Source organism: Myotis myotis, unplaced genomic scaffold, assembly GCF_014108235.1.
Source record: "Myotis myotis isolate mMyoMyo1 unplaced genomic scaffold, mMyoMyo1.p scaffold_m19_p_3, whole genome shotgun sequence".
In the NCBI taxonomy this organism is placed as follows: domain Eukaryota; kingdom Metazoa; phylum Chordata; class Mammalia; order Chiroptera; family Vespertilionidae; genus Myotis; species Myotis myotis.
Genome location: NW_023416335.1, coordinates 81,870,924 through 81,886,626, shown reverse-complemented (window position 1 = coordinate 81,886,626; position 15,703 = coordinate 81,870,924). Strand labels below are relative to the sequence as shown.

At 36.6% G+C, this 15,703-nt stretch overlaps 1 protein-coding gene across 2 annotated transcripts in view; it reads left to right on the top strand.

Moving 5' to 3' along the window:
* EPSTI1 (epithelial stromal interaction 1) overlaps positions 1-15,455 on the top strand; it is a 117,627-nt gene extending 102,172 nt beyond the window's left edge. For both annotated transcript variants that reach the window (XM_036300915.1, XM_036300916.1), the window contains 3 exons: positions 3,282-3,355; positions 7,961-8,060; positions 14,922-15,455. In XM_036300915.1, coding sequence (XP_036156808.1) covers positions 3,282-3,355; positions 7,961-8,060; positions 14,922-14,930 — 183 coding nt within the window. In that variant the 3' untranslated portion in view covers positions 14,931-15,455. The remainder of the gene's footprint in view (positions 1-3,281; positions 3,356-7,960; positions 8,061-14,921) is intronic.
* The last annotated feature ends 248 nt before the right edge of the window (positions 15,456-15,703 follow it).

Below are 15,703 nucleotides of genomic sequence, written 5' to 3'. Positions count from 1 at the left end.
GTGTTTTCCCGGCACCCGCCCTTGGCCTCTGTCAGAGGGCACTACTGCATGCTTCTCTCTCCCGTCCTCTTTTTTCCTCCCTGACAGTTCTTAGCATCATAATGCAGTGCTTTGCTCTTTTGCATCTTTAAGTATTAAAAACAATCCTTGTTAGGATTTTTAAACAAAGGAAAGCATAAAGAAACAGAAATGGTGTCCCACACAGATAAACCTCTGTTGATAGTATGAGGAACTACTATATTCATGTGGTTTCAAGAGATAAAATGATATATGATGTTTAAATTTCCTACCCTACCCATCTACCTTCCATGTTTCTTTCCCCAGTGGTAATTCCAGTTAATATGTTAGGTGTGTTTTCCCATAAAAATGTTTTAAATATGCATACCAACATTAAACTTGAAATGGATTTATGTGTATCTTTTCTGTTTACATAAAACAATCCCACGAAAGCTGCTCCGAATCTATCTTTTATCATTTAATATATTGTATATTATTTATATGTCTCTATTGCTGCCTCCTCTCTCTCCATCTACCTTATTTTTATAACCGATGCATAGTATCCCAGTGTGTGGATGGTCTAAGTTATTGCACCAGTTCCTTATTAATGGGTATTATGACTTGTACTTGAATTTTTACTATTTTAGTAGTACAACTGTGATGGTCTTTATACAGACATCTTTGAACACTTCTTCAAAGGATGTGTACATTTTACATGTTGATGTTATTGCTATATTGTCCTCCAAAAACTAAATTAGTTTTTACTACCTTAGATACTCCCCCAAAGTGCTTGAATGTACCTGATTATCAGAGAGGAAGGGAGAGGGAGAGGGAGAGGGAGACAGAAACATCAGTGGTAAGAATCATTGATTAGCTGCCTTCTACATGTCTCCTACTGGGGATTGAGCCAGCAACTGGGACATGTGCACTAACCTGCTGGTTCATAGGTCAATGATCAACCACTGAGACATACTGGCCAAGCTGAACTGCTTTAAATTTTTTTAAAATTTGATTTTAGATGGAGGAAAGGGGAGAGAGAAATGGAGGGAGAGAGAGAGAGAGAGAGAGAGAGAGAGAGAGAGAGAGAGAGAGAGGTTGCTTCTGGCACACACCTCCAACCAAGGAACAACCTGAAACCTAGGTATGTGTCCTGACCAGGAATTGAACCTGTGACCTTCTGGTGGCTGGGACCACCAATTGAGCCACACCATCCAGGGCTGTGAACTGCTTCTTCCTATCCTTTGGCTCTTACTGGTTCATATGGGGTCTTTAGCCACCTCCTTAGACCTTTCTTGAGCCTCTATCTAAAATAGTAACTGAGTCACTGAGCCTCACGTGGCTGGGTTGATTGACACATCTTCCAGTACAGGGAAAAGGTTGTGGGCTTAATTCCCCGTCAGGGCACATACCTAGGTTGCTGGTTTGATCTATGGTGGGGTGTGTGCAACCAATAGATGTTTTTCTCTCACATCGATGATTCCCTCTCTCACCTCCTACCTCAAATCAATAAACATCCTCTGGTGAGGATAAGAAAGAAAGGCATAAGCCAATAAGAACAAGCAGTTCAGGAGACTGCCATAAAGAAAAGATATCAGCAATTTTGGAAGCTGAAACCTAGAGAAGGAAAAGTCAGAACTCATTTGCAAGAAGTAATCCCAAGGCAAGTCAGGAATTATAGGCACCTGGCACCTCTGATGGCTGGCATTGAAAAGAGGAGGGTGAATTGAATGTCTAAAAGAGGAGCTCCTCCCACCACATTGTAAGTTAAAAAAATATATAGAGAAAGAATTGTAAGGGTGAGAAGGAGTATGGTGATGTACTGGGAGGGAAAGTTGGGGTTCGGATGGAGGTAGTAATAGAGCCATAAATCTTCCTCCATAGTAGGAATTCAAAAGATAATACAATTGAAAAATAAGAGATAGAAGAATATGCATGCGATTAAAGAGGTAATTGAACATGAAACCATCCACAGTACTGAAGTGATTGTGGGGGCCAGGTGAGGACTGTAGTAGTACTGTAACCTGGCAGACTTTTAAAACTATGTACATATATTATAGTGACAGAAATTAAGATGAAAGCGTCTTTAAGCTACTGTGTAAAAGTAAGTCTCCCAAGTACAAGAGTTGGCATTTGGTATTTCGTGAATGTGTGTGGAATGGTTGAATGAATATCATTCAATTATTTAGAAAACTCTTTAATTTTCCCTTATTGTTGGTGATATATTGGAATTAGAATTAAATAATCTACTTTAAGGATTGATGAGTAATGTATTTGTAATATCACCATATAAGAAACCAGTTTTTTTTATTTTGGGAGCTATAGAATGTTGGAAGATCTTTGAATAAAGTTTTAAAAAAATGTAAATTTGGACTTTGAACTTATTATATATTTTTCATCAAGGAAATTTGGAGGTTAAAAAATACGTGTTGGTATATGTTTATGAAAACATGGCAGTATTTTCTATACCAGACAATCTCTCTGGCTCAGGCACTAACATAGGACAGGAGCTTATAATCCTTCCCTGTGCCTTTTTCTTTGAAATGAGGTTAAAACTCAGTCTACCTCGAGGTAGGTAGTTGAGTATTAGAGAAACCCTGGCACCTAGTTCTTTGGATTAATACTGTAAACATAATAACTGAGTTTGGAAATTGTACCTCTTGCAAGAGGATAATCAGAATGTCAGAAGCTAGAGATTAAGTTGTAGTAAGGTGATCTCCTTTTCAAAGCACAGTATCTCCTGCAGAAAGTTCAAAGTTCTAATATTAGAAGTAACTTATCAATGATAGGTTGAGTGATTATTCTCTAGGATGGAAAACATTTTACTAATGGAATTGCACTATAGAATTGAATCCAATATTTATTTGTAAGTTCCTTCAGATTTGTTGGGAAAGAAATGCTAGAGAAATGACCAATAAATAGTATTGTATGGCATTATTTAAGGAAAAAAATTGATTTCTTTTACTTTGTAAGACACAGGTAAGTTTGACTCACATTGTGATTCCCTCTGTGTGTGTTGTAATATCTTGATCTAATATCTCGACCATGCACATTTGGCTTTTTAATCTCACTATTTTATACTTGGAGAGCTATTGTTTGATTAAAGCATAATTATTTTTTGCTACCTAGTCATATAAGAAAATACTTTCACATGGAAATGGTACTTAAATAAAAGTTTCAAAAATGAAATATTGCATCTGCTAAGGTTAAACATGTAATTGATTTGGCTGTCTTCTGTGTAACCAAGTGAATTGAAAACCGTATTTTAAAACTTTTCTTGTTCCTAGAGTGAATTACTGGAATTTAAGCGACAACAACAGGAGGAAGAAAGAATCAGAACCCAGCAGGATGAGCACAGGAGGTATAAATGGCTCATAGCGTAGCATCTTTGGTTAAAAACATTACCTATAAATTGCTTGCAATGTTTTAGGCCAGCACTATAGTAATATTGAATGCAGTTTTGAAATGCATATTATCTTTTATGTGAGGATGACAGCTGCTACACATTTGTGTACGTACACATACAATACCCTTTTTTTTTTCTGGATAGGTGGCATACATTTACACTAGAAAGCTGAATTGTGCTCTCAAGCTATATGTTTATTTAGATTATATTTCATTTGCTTGCCATGGAAGAAAGTATATTTTTTTAGATGATGCATGGCCATTAGTAGTATTGATGGTGAAATACCCATCCTTGAATACAAAAGCTTGGACAAAAACTGCCATAAACTGATTTTATATTGACTACCATATTAGAAAAAAACTTAAAATAGAACCAGTAAGGACTTTTTAATAGTGTAGGTATTCTCTATACAGTACCCATTAAAATATCATGTTGGTGTTGGGACAGTGTTAATAGCCACCATATCTGTCATTATTGTGTTAGGATTTTCCTGAGGGGCACTTGGGTTATTGGAGTTTATTGCAATGAGCTTGAGTGTCTTGGAATAATTTAATGCAAAGGCTCTCATGATTTAAAGGAGTAAATTCTTCTTTTGAAACTTAGTAGCTTCTTTTATATGTTTAAATTCCCCCTACCACTAGGTGTATTTTTAACTGTGGCAGTTTCATTTTGTAAATGAGACTTTAAAAGGTATTAATAGAAGCTTCCAATACTGTAGCCACTGTGGATGGTGCGCCTATCCTTTTGACTGGATTATGTTGCTTCTGTCATACAGTCAAAATAATTGTAAAATGTCAAATGTGAATCCATGCATTCTCCTCTGCTTATAATAAGACATCAAAACTCTGATATATTGGTTAGACTATTTTGTTGGGAAAGGGGACACCATTACTGCTGCCTATTTTTATAAAATAGGCCACAAATTAGTTTAGTCTTTTATAGGTTAATCTCATTTTTCTCTTTAAACATCTTTCTATTAAAAAAGCTGATATTATATAACACCAGTTGTTAGTATAACCAGTTATTTTTTTGGATTTTTGAGGATTAATTGGGTTGTAAAGCTTTAAGCATCTTAAAGATAGCAGTATGTCACATTAATAAATGCTGTTGCTAAGAAATTAATCTTCAATAGGCATCCAGTAAAAATGCAAGTTATTTGATTAGAGGTGGAAAGGATTACTTTTTTTTTTCTTTTTTGTTATCAGAACCTTGATCCTCATTCTTTAGATTTAGTTCCATACCGCTAACTACTTAAATATTGGGGGATATTCATTTTCTACATCTTATTTTCTCTTTCAATTGGTTCTAGTTAAGTGTGGGTCTAAATTCAATACATGAAGACATATCTCTGAATAATAAACTTAATAATCAGTTTAGAAATAATTGATTGAGTCTTCAACCACATTTTTAAAATATTCTGAATCAATTTCTGAAAATAGTTGATATTAAATTTTGTCTTTTAGAGTTTATGGTGAGCTTTTCCATGTTATCATATGAAAATACTCATTTAGTAATGTCTTTATGAATAAAATAGCTGTGCTCATTCCTGCTGCGGACAGCAACACAAGCTGCATGGTCTCTGTGGAGGGGACATGTTAGCTTTTCTCCATGGGCATTCATTCTATTAGAGTAAAAAAGACAATGTGCTTTCTACTGTTTAGAAGTTCACAAAAAAGCCAAAACTCAGGCCTGACTTTAATAATAGAAAGCTTCTGAGATTCCTCACAGGCTTTCAATGAATCCTGTCATGATTGGGCTTGAGTGCACGTACCTGCATCTGATTCGGTGTAACTTTTTGAGTAAGAGAGGGAAGTTTAAACTCCAGAGAGAAAAGATGGAGACCATGGAGGTCAAGGACTTGAAAGGAACTGGACTGTAAGCTGAAAACTGGAATGAACTGAATTGATTTATTGAAACTTGAACCATCCTTGAATAACATTTTTTTTTTATCAAAATTAACCCTGAGAAGAAAATCTAGAGCATGAGTTTGAGAGCAATAAAATGTATGCACTTTCTAACATTAGTAAATAAAAATATATACTGGTACTTTTTTTTTCCTATTTGAAATCTCAATAGAAATTGAGAAAAATAATATCTTTACCACCCGTGATTTCTGGTTGACTGCCTCTGCTGTCCTAGTAACAGGTGCTCAATTGCATCACTTTGCATTGATGACAAGCCATCAGTCTGCACAGTGCTTGAATGAAGTGAGAGCAGTGGACAGTGAGCAGTTTTGCAGCCTGCCTTCACCACCATTGGTAGTTTCATGATGCAGCTGCAGCCACAGAAGCAGGCATAGATGAGGACCATGCACCTGGATAAATTATTCATTTACCTTTAACATATTAGAGCATGTGAAAGCTTTGTTCTCAGCACTGGGAATAGACTAAGCAAGGCAGAGGTCCCTGACTGTTTGGAAACTACAATCTGGAGGAAATAAATAGAAGTCAACAATTTAACAGTAAGATTACTTTACACAATGATGCATACCATGAGGACCACACCATAGTGTGATGTTGGAGAGATTGGAGGTGATAATTCCTCAAAAGAGAGGTGACATCATAGGACAAGAGCTAGTCATGCAGAGACAAAACATATGGGTGCCCCATATTCAGGCATAGGAGCAAATGCAAAGGTCCTAAAGGAGGAATGAGGTTGGACTTTTTGAGTCCCCAATCACTGGAAAAGAATAATATAAAATAGGGTAGAAAACATAGGCAGGAGCCAGAAGACACAAGATTTTGTAAGCCAGTGATTTTATTTTAAGACTAATGGAAAGTCACAGGAGGGTTTTAAGCAAAAGGAAGGCATGATCCCTTTTATGATTTAGTAAGCTGGTTATATGGAGAATGGATCACAGAGGGCAGGAGTAGAAGCAGAAGCAGGGTGAGAGAGGATAGTGGTTTGGACTAGAATGGTGGTCATGGAAGAAATGGGTGAATTCTGGATGTGTTTAGTGGGTAGAGCCAACAGTCCTTCTAGTGGTTTGGATATGGGGTGGGATGGGGATGTTGACAGAAAGCCCATCTTTGTTACTGGCAAAAAGACTGGATAAAAACAATCCTAGGTGCCTGTGCAGGCCAGAATACCATTGGTTGTATTGTTTAAAGGAGAGCAGGGGAAGCTTTCATTTTCTTAATATGCTTGTCTCCAGCTCAGTAAGATACTGTTCGATCTGCGTGCTGAGAGGTCCTGTAAAGGTGATTTAAACTTGAGCTCTGCAGTGAGCCAGGCTTTCCAGAATATGACTTGGGTAGATATTATGGTGAAAAGAAAAAAACTTTTCTAATAACTAAGATATAACCAGTGCTTGGTGGGACTTGAAGTTGTTGAGAAAAAAGCAACCTAATAATCCAGAGATCCAACTGGGTCAACATGCAGTTGGCATTTTAGCTAGTTAGCCCTGAGCAAGCACAGACAAGTAACCCTCTCCCACCTACCCCAAGAGCCCAGCCTCTGACTTTGCCACCCAGCAGTCATCATCTTCAAAGTTTCCAAACCTCCCACAGTCATGGACTTACAGCACCCACCATGTCCACATTCTCCTAATCTTCATGATGGAAAAGGAGGTTATTGTGATGGGCCAATCTGCCTTTCCTCCCATAAATGTGTATTGAGTAGCTGCTATGCACCAGGCATTGTGTTGCTTACAAGAAGCTTATAGTCTTAATGACACTATTCCTCAGTAATTTGCTGACAAGGGTACCTGTCACAATGTTTCTCCAGCCATCACCTCCCTGATTCAACTCATCCATACCAAGGCAACTCAGAACAGGATGTTGTCTTTAATTTACTTTTTTTCTAATTAAAAATTTTGTTAATTACATTTTTTAGTAGAGCAGGAATATCCAAGCCCATGAAACAAATATTTAGAATGATTATTTGTAAAGTGAACAACCAGGTAACCAGCTCTAGAAATAGAATATAACTATTACCCTACAGTTAACTTATATTCTGACCTTTATGGAAACTACTTGCCTTTCTTCATGATTTTGCTTCCTATGTGTTAAATTTAATTTCTGGAATTGGTTGCTGCAAGCATGTCTGAACATCAGTGAAAGATGTACCCATTCCCTCTTGAAAGTTCGGGTTCCCCCTTTCCCATATACTTGTCCCATTTTTCTTCTATTTTTCACTTGTGGGATTTACGTTAGCAAGACTGACAATGGGGTAAGGGCACATGGGAGGGATGTCTTTCTTGCAACAACTGTGTCACAGAGGTATTTTTGATTTCTCTTCATGTTTTAGTTTTTGTGAGTTCTATCTTTCCCCAGTCTCTGGGGCCAAGAAAGATCTTGATGAACTGGTAGAAGATGGACCAGTGAAACTGAAATTAAGAACTGTGTCCCTCTGGCCTGAGCCACAACTGGCACCAGGTCCAGCAAAGGGCTGTTAACAGCATGGCATGTGGTTAATGTGAAAAGAAGTTTCTGTAGATTTCTTCTAAGCTGAAGGGAGGAAGCAATCCCCATAGGCAGTCATACAGCACAATAGGCTCTCAAAAATCGCTCAACCCTGCAGCAGGCTTTTTACTTACACACATTTTTCATTGTTTTAAAGGGTAAATAATGCTTTTCTGGACCGACTCCAAGGCAGAAGTCAACCAGGTGGCCTGGAGCACTTTGGAGACTATTGGAATATGAATGGTGGTAACAGCTGGGTGAGTTTTTCGTTTTCTCTTTAAAAATATCTTTCAAATTTGAAGGATAAAAACAATGAGAATTTTAAAAATATGCTGTGGCCTTCTCCCCAGATATTTTTTTGTGCACTGTTCAGCTGTGTGATGGGCAGTCAGCCAGGGTGATTGCTGCAAATTCCACAATAGCCTCCGAGAGAGGGAGAAAGTCCTGACTTCAGCTCTGGCCAATTACAATAAAAAATGACACCTGCCTTGTTCTCACCCTGATTGCCTGGACTTCAGGCTTTTTATCACCCCTGGCCCAGACCCACAACACAAACAAATGAACTTTTTGTCTCAGGAAGATTTTAACTGAAATATGGTTATACAAATAGTAAGCATTCTCCAGTAATACAGTTTTTTCAGTGAAACTAGCATATCAAAGAAACTAAAGTTTATTTTTTCACTGTAAAATGATGTTTTTAAAAACCCTACAGCAAAAGGCACTTTTTGCAAATGAAATGTCCCTATAGATTTCTGTGAAGAAAACCTTGCCACTTGTAATACGTATTTAATGTGTTTTGTGTGCACCATATATTATTAAACCAGCACCAGGACTTTGGAATGCTGGACTGCATATGTTTATGGGGTTTACAATGTGTATAGAACCAAAACTAACTACACTAAGCTTAACAAGTACAATTTAATCGAAGCCCAGGTACATATGTATCTATTTTTTGTTTTTAAAGGAACAGATAGAAATCTTTAAACTGGTAAAATACAGCAAAATAATCAAGTGCTTGCTGTAATGGGGTGACCTGAGGAGACGACCACCAGGACTCAGATCAAAATTTAGGAGCCTTTATTAAGCTGGCCAGCGACTACAGTTACAGCACCCTGCCAAAGCAGAGGCTGAACTGCAGCGCTAACTGCAGGAGTTACAGCGTTTTTATCTGCAAAAACCACAAAGTTACAAAACCTTAGTTCCCGACACAGTACAGCATCATTACAGTGATTACCTTCCTATCTATGTGTTCTAGGAACAGAGAGCACAGCATGCTGGGAAGGGGCCATGAGACCATATCTCAAGGCCTGGCCTGATGTCAGCACATTCCTATCTATGTGTTTTAGGAACAGAAAGCAGAGAGCGCCCCATCTGGCCCAAGCGCCAGATATGCAGCCCAGCACACTTGCTGACTTGGAAACTCTAGAGAAGATCCCTCTTTAATGAATACCTGATGGACAAAAGATCATTTTGAAAAGATAAGCTGTTAGGAATGTTACACACATGTTTTCTTAAAAAGCATCTAGTAGTTAAAATTGATAGATAGATTTCACAAACGTATATATAGTGAAGAGAGCTGAAATCAGGCAAATTTGCAGAGAATGCATAATGGTTGTATCTATTTACCCATAATGTATGCTCATGTGTATCACTGTAGCATTCAGAAAAGAGGTAATATGGAAGAGAGAAAATAATCTAAACACACTGTTTTTGCATCATGTGTTGCAATTTATAAATTATTGACTTCTACAAATATGTGAGGAGGAATCATGTGGAAAATGGGGCACAGTGAGTTTAAGACATTATCCACGTTCATGGAATTTATGTTATGAAACGTGATTGAAACTCAGATTTTGGATAGGACTTAGAAACTTGCTGCAGATTTTCTCCTCTACTCAACCATTCCCCAAATTTAGAAAGAACCTAGAAAAATAGCTGAGATTGAGGGGAAGATGATGGGAAAGTAAATTAATACTGCATGGGCTGCTGCTAAGAGAATAAGCATTGGGCTTACCAATGACTATTGATAGGCCTTCTGTAAGTGAGCTATGAACCTTTGCTTAAGTTCCTCACTGATTAAAAAACTAGGAGCACACCCTGGTCAGTGTTGCTCAGTGGTGGAGTGCCGACCCACGAGGAAGGGTTGTGCCTTTGATTCCAGTCAAGGGCATGTACCTGGGTTACAGGTTTGTTCCCCAGTCCCGCTTGGGGCACATGGATGTTTTTTCAGTGGGGCAGGCATATCCAAGTCCAAAATGGTTATTGGCTCTTCCCACATCTGAAAGAAATGTGACAGAAAGGTGAGAACTTCCTCAGGCTCCCAGTTCTAACTCCACCTGCCCTTCCTTTGGACCACTTTCTGTCTTCTCCACTGTCTGGGCGACAGTTATCAGGTGTTCCATCTCAACCAAAAAATTTCCATCAGCATAAAACATTAATAAATTATATTGTTAACACCTTTCCTCTTGATATTTCTTTGTTCCCCTTTAAAGCAAAACTTTAAGAGGTGTCTATCATTGCTGTCTCTAATTTCTCTCCTCCCACTTCTCTTATACCCACTCTAATCAGGTTTTAGACTTTACCAATCCAACAAAAATGCTCTTGTCATGGTCATTAACAATGTCCACATTGCAAAATTCAATGTTTATTTCTCAAACTTTATTTTTTGACCTGTCAGCATCATTCATCATGGTGAATCACTTCCTCCTTTTTGAAACTTTCTTTACTTGGCTTCTGGGACCCTATGCTTTCCTGGGTTCCTACCTATTTCATCAGCCAAATCTTTCATTCTCCTTTGCTGAATTCTTGCATCTTTTTTGTCCTCTCACCATTGGAGTGCCTCAGGGATCTACTGTGGACCACCTTCTGAACTTTATGTTTATTTAATATCTTGGTGGCCTCATTTATTTTCATAATATTACACATACTACATGCTTATTATTCCCAAATTTTAATTTCCAGCCTACACCTCTTCCTTCAAACTCTAGTCTTGTATATCCATTTATCTACCCAACATCTCTACTTGCATATCTAATATATATTTCAACCTTAACATATCTAAAACTTAACATTTAATCCCTTTACCTTAATGTTCTATTGGCACTTTTTTCTGTTTGCATAGTGATGCAGCCCATTTCTCATATCCCCCCCACAGATGATACAGCAGGAAATATTCTTGAATCTTCCTTCAAAATATATCCAACCCAACAGCTTCTCACCACTTTCACCACTATAGTCCTGCTTCCAACCTCTATCCATGCTCATCTAGATTCTTGAAATAGTCTCTCGGTGGTTTCATTGCTTCCACATTTCACCATCTAGAGTCTGTTCTCTATATGAGAATGACCCCTTTGAAACAGATCAGATCCCGTCACTCTTCTGCTTAAAGCTCTCCAATGGCTCCCAAGACTCTCCAAATATCTCGGAATAAAAGCCAAAGTCCTTACAAGAACCTACCAGGTGCTACATGATCTAGACTCCACTTTACCCTCTGGGGCTCTCCTACACTGCCTTTCCTCATTCTTCCTAGGCAGGCTTCCTTCTTGCTGTTCTTTGAAAAGTTGGGGACCTGGTGCTCTCACCTTATGGCCTTCACACTGGCTGTTACTGCTCCACTCTTCTCCAAAGTATCCATATTAATTGTTCTCCTTCAAGTATTTTTTGAATTCCACCTCAGTGAGGATTCTTTATTCGTTTATTTAGTGCTGCCACCTGTGCCTTTACACCTTTTTCCCATAGCATTCTGTCATTTCTAACATAATTTTCCAACATCATTAATTTATATGTTTTGTTGGATATTTACTCTTACTCTCTCCCAGTGGTGATTTATGTTCCATATGCCATCAGAGCAGGGCCCTTTGGTTGTATTCCAAACATAAAACAGTGACTAGAACTTACCACATGCGCAAGGAAACAGGTGGCTGTGATTGAGGGTCAACAAAACAACAAAGATTTCGAACTAAATGATGTGATATACTAAATTGCATTTTAAAAAGCTATGTATTAAACATTTGATGAAATAAATGTTGGATTTAAGACAATGAGCCAAAACAAGAGACAATGCCAACCAAGCAGATTTGAAAAAAGAACAAAACAACTTTTAGGAACAAAAAACATAGTCTTTGAAATTAAAGCACTCAGTGAACTTATCATAATAAAGGGAAAACAAATTAAGAACTAAACCGTAATACTATTTCTCATCTATTATTTGGCGACTCTCCCCGTCCCCAGATGAAAGATTGACAATATATTCTGTTCTCTCACACATTGTTGGTGCAAATTCAAAATGATGCAAACACTATGTAGGTTAATTTATTACTGTCTTCCCATAAAATAGACATATTATAGCAGTTCTACTAAATTTTCTAGGAACAGATGATTTCAAATGTCTGAAAAGATTTTTCAGATAAATGAAAAGGAGGAAATATTCCCCAAAACGATTAAGCAGGTAAATGTAACTTTCAATCAAATTCTGGCAAAGACTATACAGAAATAAATGATAGAACAGTCTCCACTTATAAACATGGATTTAAAAAAATCACAAAATTTTGATGGATTCAATAGTGAAGTTTTTAAAAGGGATAATATGCCCTTATCAAATTGAATTTATTAAAAAATGCAAACTTAGCTTATCATAAACAACTAAACAATATAAAAATAAAATAAACAACAAAAATTCACCTCATAAATTAGAAAAAACACCATATAATCAATCACATCAATAGTTACTGAGAAAGCATTTGATAAATTTCAATACTTATTGTGGTAAAAACTTCAAGAAAACTAGGAATGAAAAAAAAATTTTTAACCCGTAAGTCACCAAAAATCTATAATAAAGTATATCAATAATATTTTTATATCATACTAAGGATTGAAAAAAGTTTATAAATCACAGATGATACAGAATATTGACACTGATAATATCCATTGATCTTATTTAGATTTTCCCAGTTTTACTTTGTTGTGGGTGTCTCTCTCTGTGTATGTACTTAGTTCTATCACATATGTAGGTCCCTGTATCCACCAGAGTAGGGAAGATTCTAAACAATTCTATCAACACAATAGTGTTTCTCAATATTAGCATTTTATAACCACACTTATCTCCTTTTTTAGAATGAGTACCCATACGCAACTACTGGGAACTACAAGACTGTCTTCATTTCTAAAATTTATCATTTCAAAAATATTAATATAAATGGAATTATATAGTATGTAAATTTGGGGATTGGCTTTCTTTTACTTGAAATAATTCCATGGAGCCCTAGCCAGTTTCGCTCATTGGATAGAGCATTGGCCTGTGGACTGAAGGGTTCCAGGTTCGATTCTGGCCAAGAGCACATGCCTGGGTTGCAGGCTCGATCCCCAGTGGACATGCAGGAGGCAGCCTATCAGTATTCTCTCTCATTATTGATGTTTCTCTCTCTATATCCCTTTCCCTTCCTCTCTAAAATCAATAAAAATTATATATATGAAATAATTCCATGGAAATCCACCAAAGTTTTATCATGTGTCAAGAGTTTATTACTTTTTATTGGTGAGTAGTGTTCCATAATATGGATATACCACAGTTTGTTTAACCATTCACCCATTTGAGGACATGGGTTTTTCAGTTGCTGACTAGTATAAATAAAGGTGCTATGAGCAATTGTGGAAAATAAAATAAGAAAATAAATAAACCACAGATGATACAATTATCTGCCTAGGAAATACAAAAAATATATATCCAAATTTTTAGAGTAAATAAGAGCTCAGAAATGAATATGTTTTTAAATAAAAAGTCAACAAATGGTTAGTATGTAGAATATATTAAAAGTGTGTTACTTATTTAGAAGTTTATAGATGATGACTGAGTTTCCCTGAGGAATGAGAGGAGGAAATAATGAAACCAGTAAAAAGACAAAGACAAAAGGAAAGGGAGAAGGCAGAAAATATGATGAGAACCAAGGAAAGAAAAAATAGTTTCTTGAAACATCATATAGACCAGTGATGGTGAACCTTTTGAGCTCAACGTGTCAGCATTTTGAAAAACCCTAACTTAACTCTGGTGCTGTGTCATATATAGAAATTTTTTGATATTTGCAACCATAGTAAAACAAAGACTTATATTTTTGATATTTATTTTATATATTTAAATGCCATTTAACAAAGAAAAATCAACAAAAAAAATGAGTTCGCGTGTCACCTCTCACACGCATGTCATAGGTTCACTATCACTGATATAGACACTTAAGCAGTAGGCCTCTGATAAATGTATGTTGGTAGACCAATTAGATTGATCTTTATTTTGAAATATTTTAAAATTTAAATCACATTCTTCTCACATTACTTAATATATATTTATTATTTGATAATTTAAAATTCCTCTTGTATTAAGAAATGCACTTTTTTTTGAGTTCTCTATTAGTATTCATGATACACCTAGGGTGGGACATTTAAAGAAACACTTCAAGTGATCTTTTCTCTGATACCAGCAGGTGAGACCCTTTTGAATATGATAAAAATTCTAAATCCTTTGCCTTCAAGGACAGTTAAATATTTGCCATGACCTATGAGACAACCTGAGATTTTAGTGTCCCAGAGTGTTAGAACAGTGCTAGTCTGAATCCCAGCTATAACTTGGTCCAACTCTCTGGATGGCTTGGTGGAGATTTCTTGACCTTTGCACACAGTTGGCAGGGAGGGGACTCATTTAATCAATCCCCTTTCTCAATGTCTTCTTAGAAGTCACCTTCCTACTGCCTAATACCATGCAAATATACTCCATATTTTTCCATTTAAATTGCTCTGCTCCACACTATTAATCCTGTCCTTGCTGTAACTGGAGGTGGGTGACAATATTTGTGAACATTATTATTTGGACCCATGTTAGCCTATCTCTAAGAACACAGACGATGAGCTATCACTCAACAAGCCATTACATTGTTGACAGAGACTATTTTGTGAATTGGATGAATGGAACTCTAAAATTAAGTCATTTCATTGGGACTTTAAATCATTAACAAATAGTCACCTAAGCCTGATGTAGTAAGCGTGTTCTTCGTAGGAACTTTGTTGTGGGTTACAAAGGCTTTGAATTTTGTTTTGCTGCTTGTAGTAATTTTGTTTTCTTTTTCTTTCAGGATTTATGAGAAATGTTTACTTACATCCGACCTTTGTCAACTGACCTTGAAAACTGCCATGAGATGCTTTTTTAGAACTTGGTTTTATTCACCTTCAGTGCTTTTACCTTGGCTTGAACTGCCCACCCACACAGCTGAGCCGCCGGGATGACAGGGTCTCCCTGTCATTGTTTATGTGTGTTTGCAGGAGCTGATTATTGAACTCATATTTAATCTCTACTGTCAGTGAAATGTTACAGTATTTTTCTAATTGGTTTTGCCTCTTATTGGAAGTATAATTACAGCAATGTTAATAAGAGAGAAAATGAGAGGATCATTTGATGCTTTCAGGTTGCTGGGAGCTATGGGTGGGTGCTGTATGCTTGTCTCTCTAAGCAGCTAATTCTCAGATCAGGTTTGGGGAAGCTTTGGCATCTTTTTTGGATTTTAATCCCTACTTTCTTAATTCACTGTATAAACATGAGTAAAAGACAAAAATAAATCTTTTAATCTCTTTTAAACAAATTTATAAATAAATTTTGAACTACCTTTGCATACATGGTTTGGTTTGCTTTTATTTTTAATGAAAAGCTCTTGAGTTTTTCTCTCTTGACGGGTCTCACTTTTATATTCTCCTTTATAATCCATATAGATAAAATATAATACTGTAATCACTATGAGATCTGCTTTGGTCTTGAGCTATTTACTAATAACTGTTCCTCAGGTTTTTCAGAGTGGGATAGTTAATTTCCTGAAAGGCCAATGTTTTCCTAAAAAGCAACTAGACAAAAATGTTGACACCA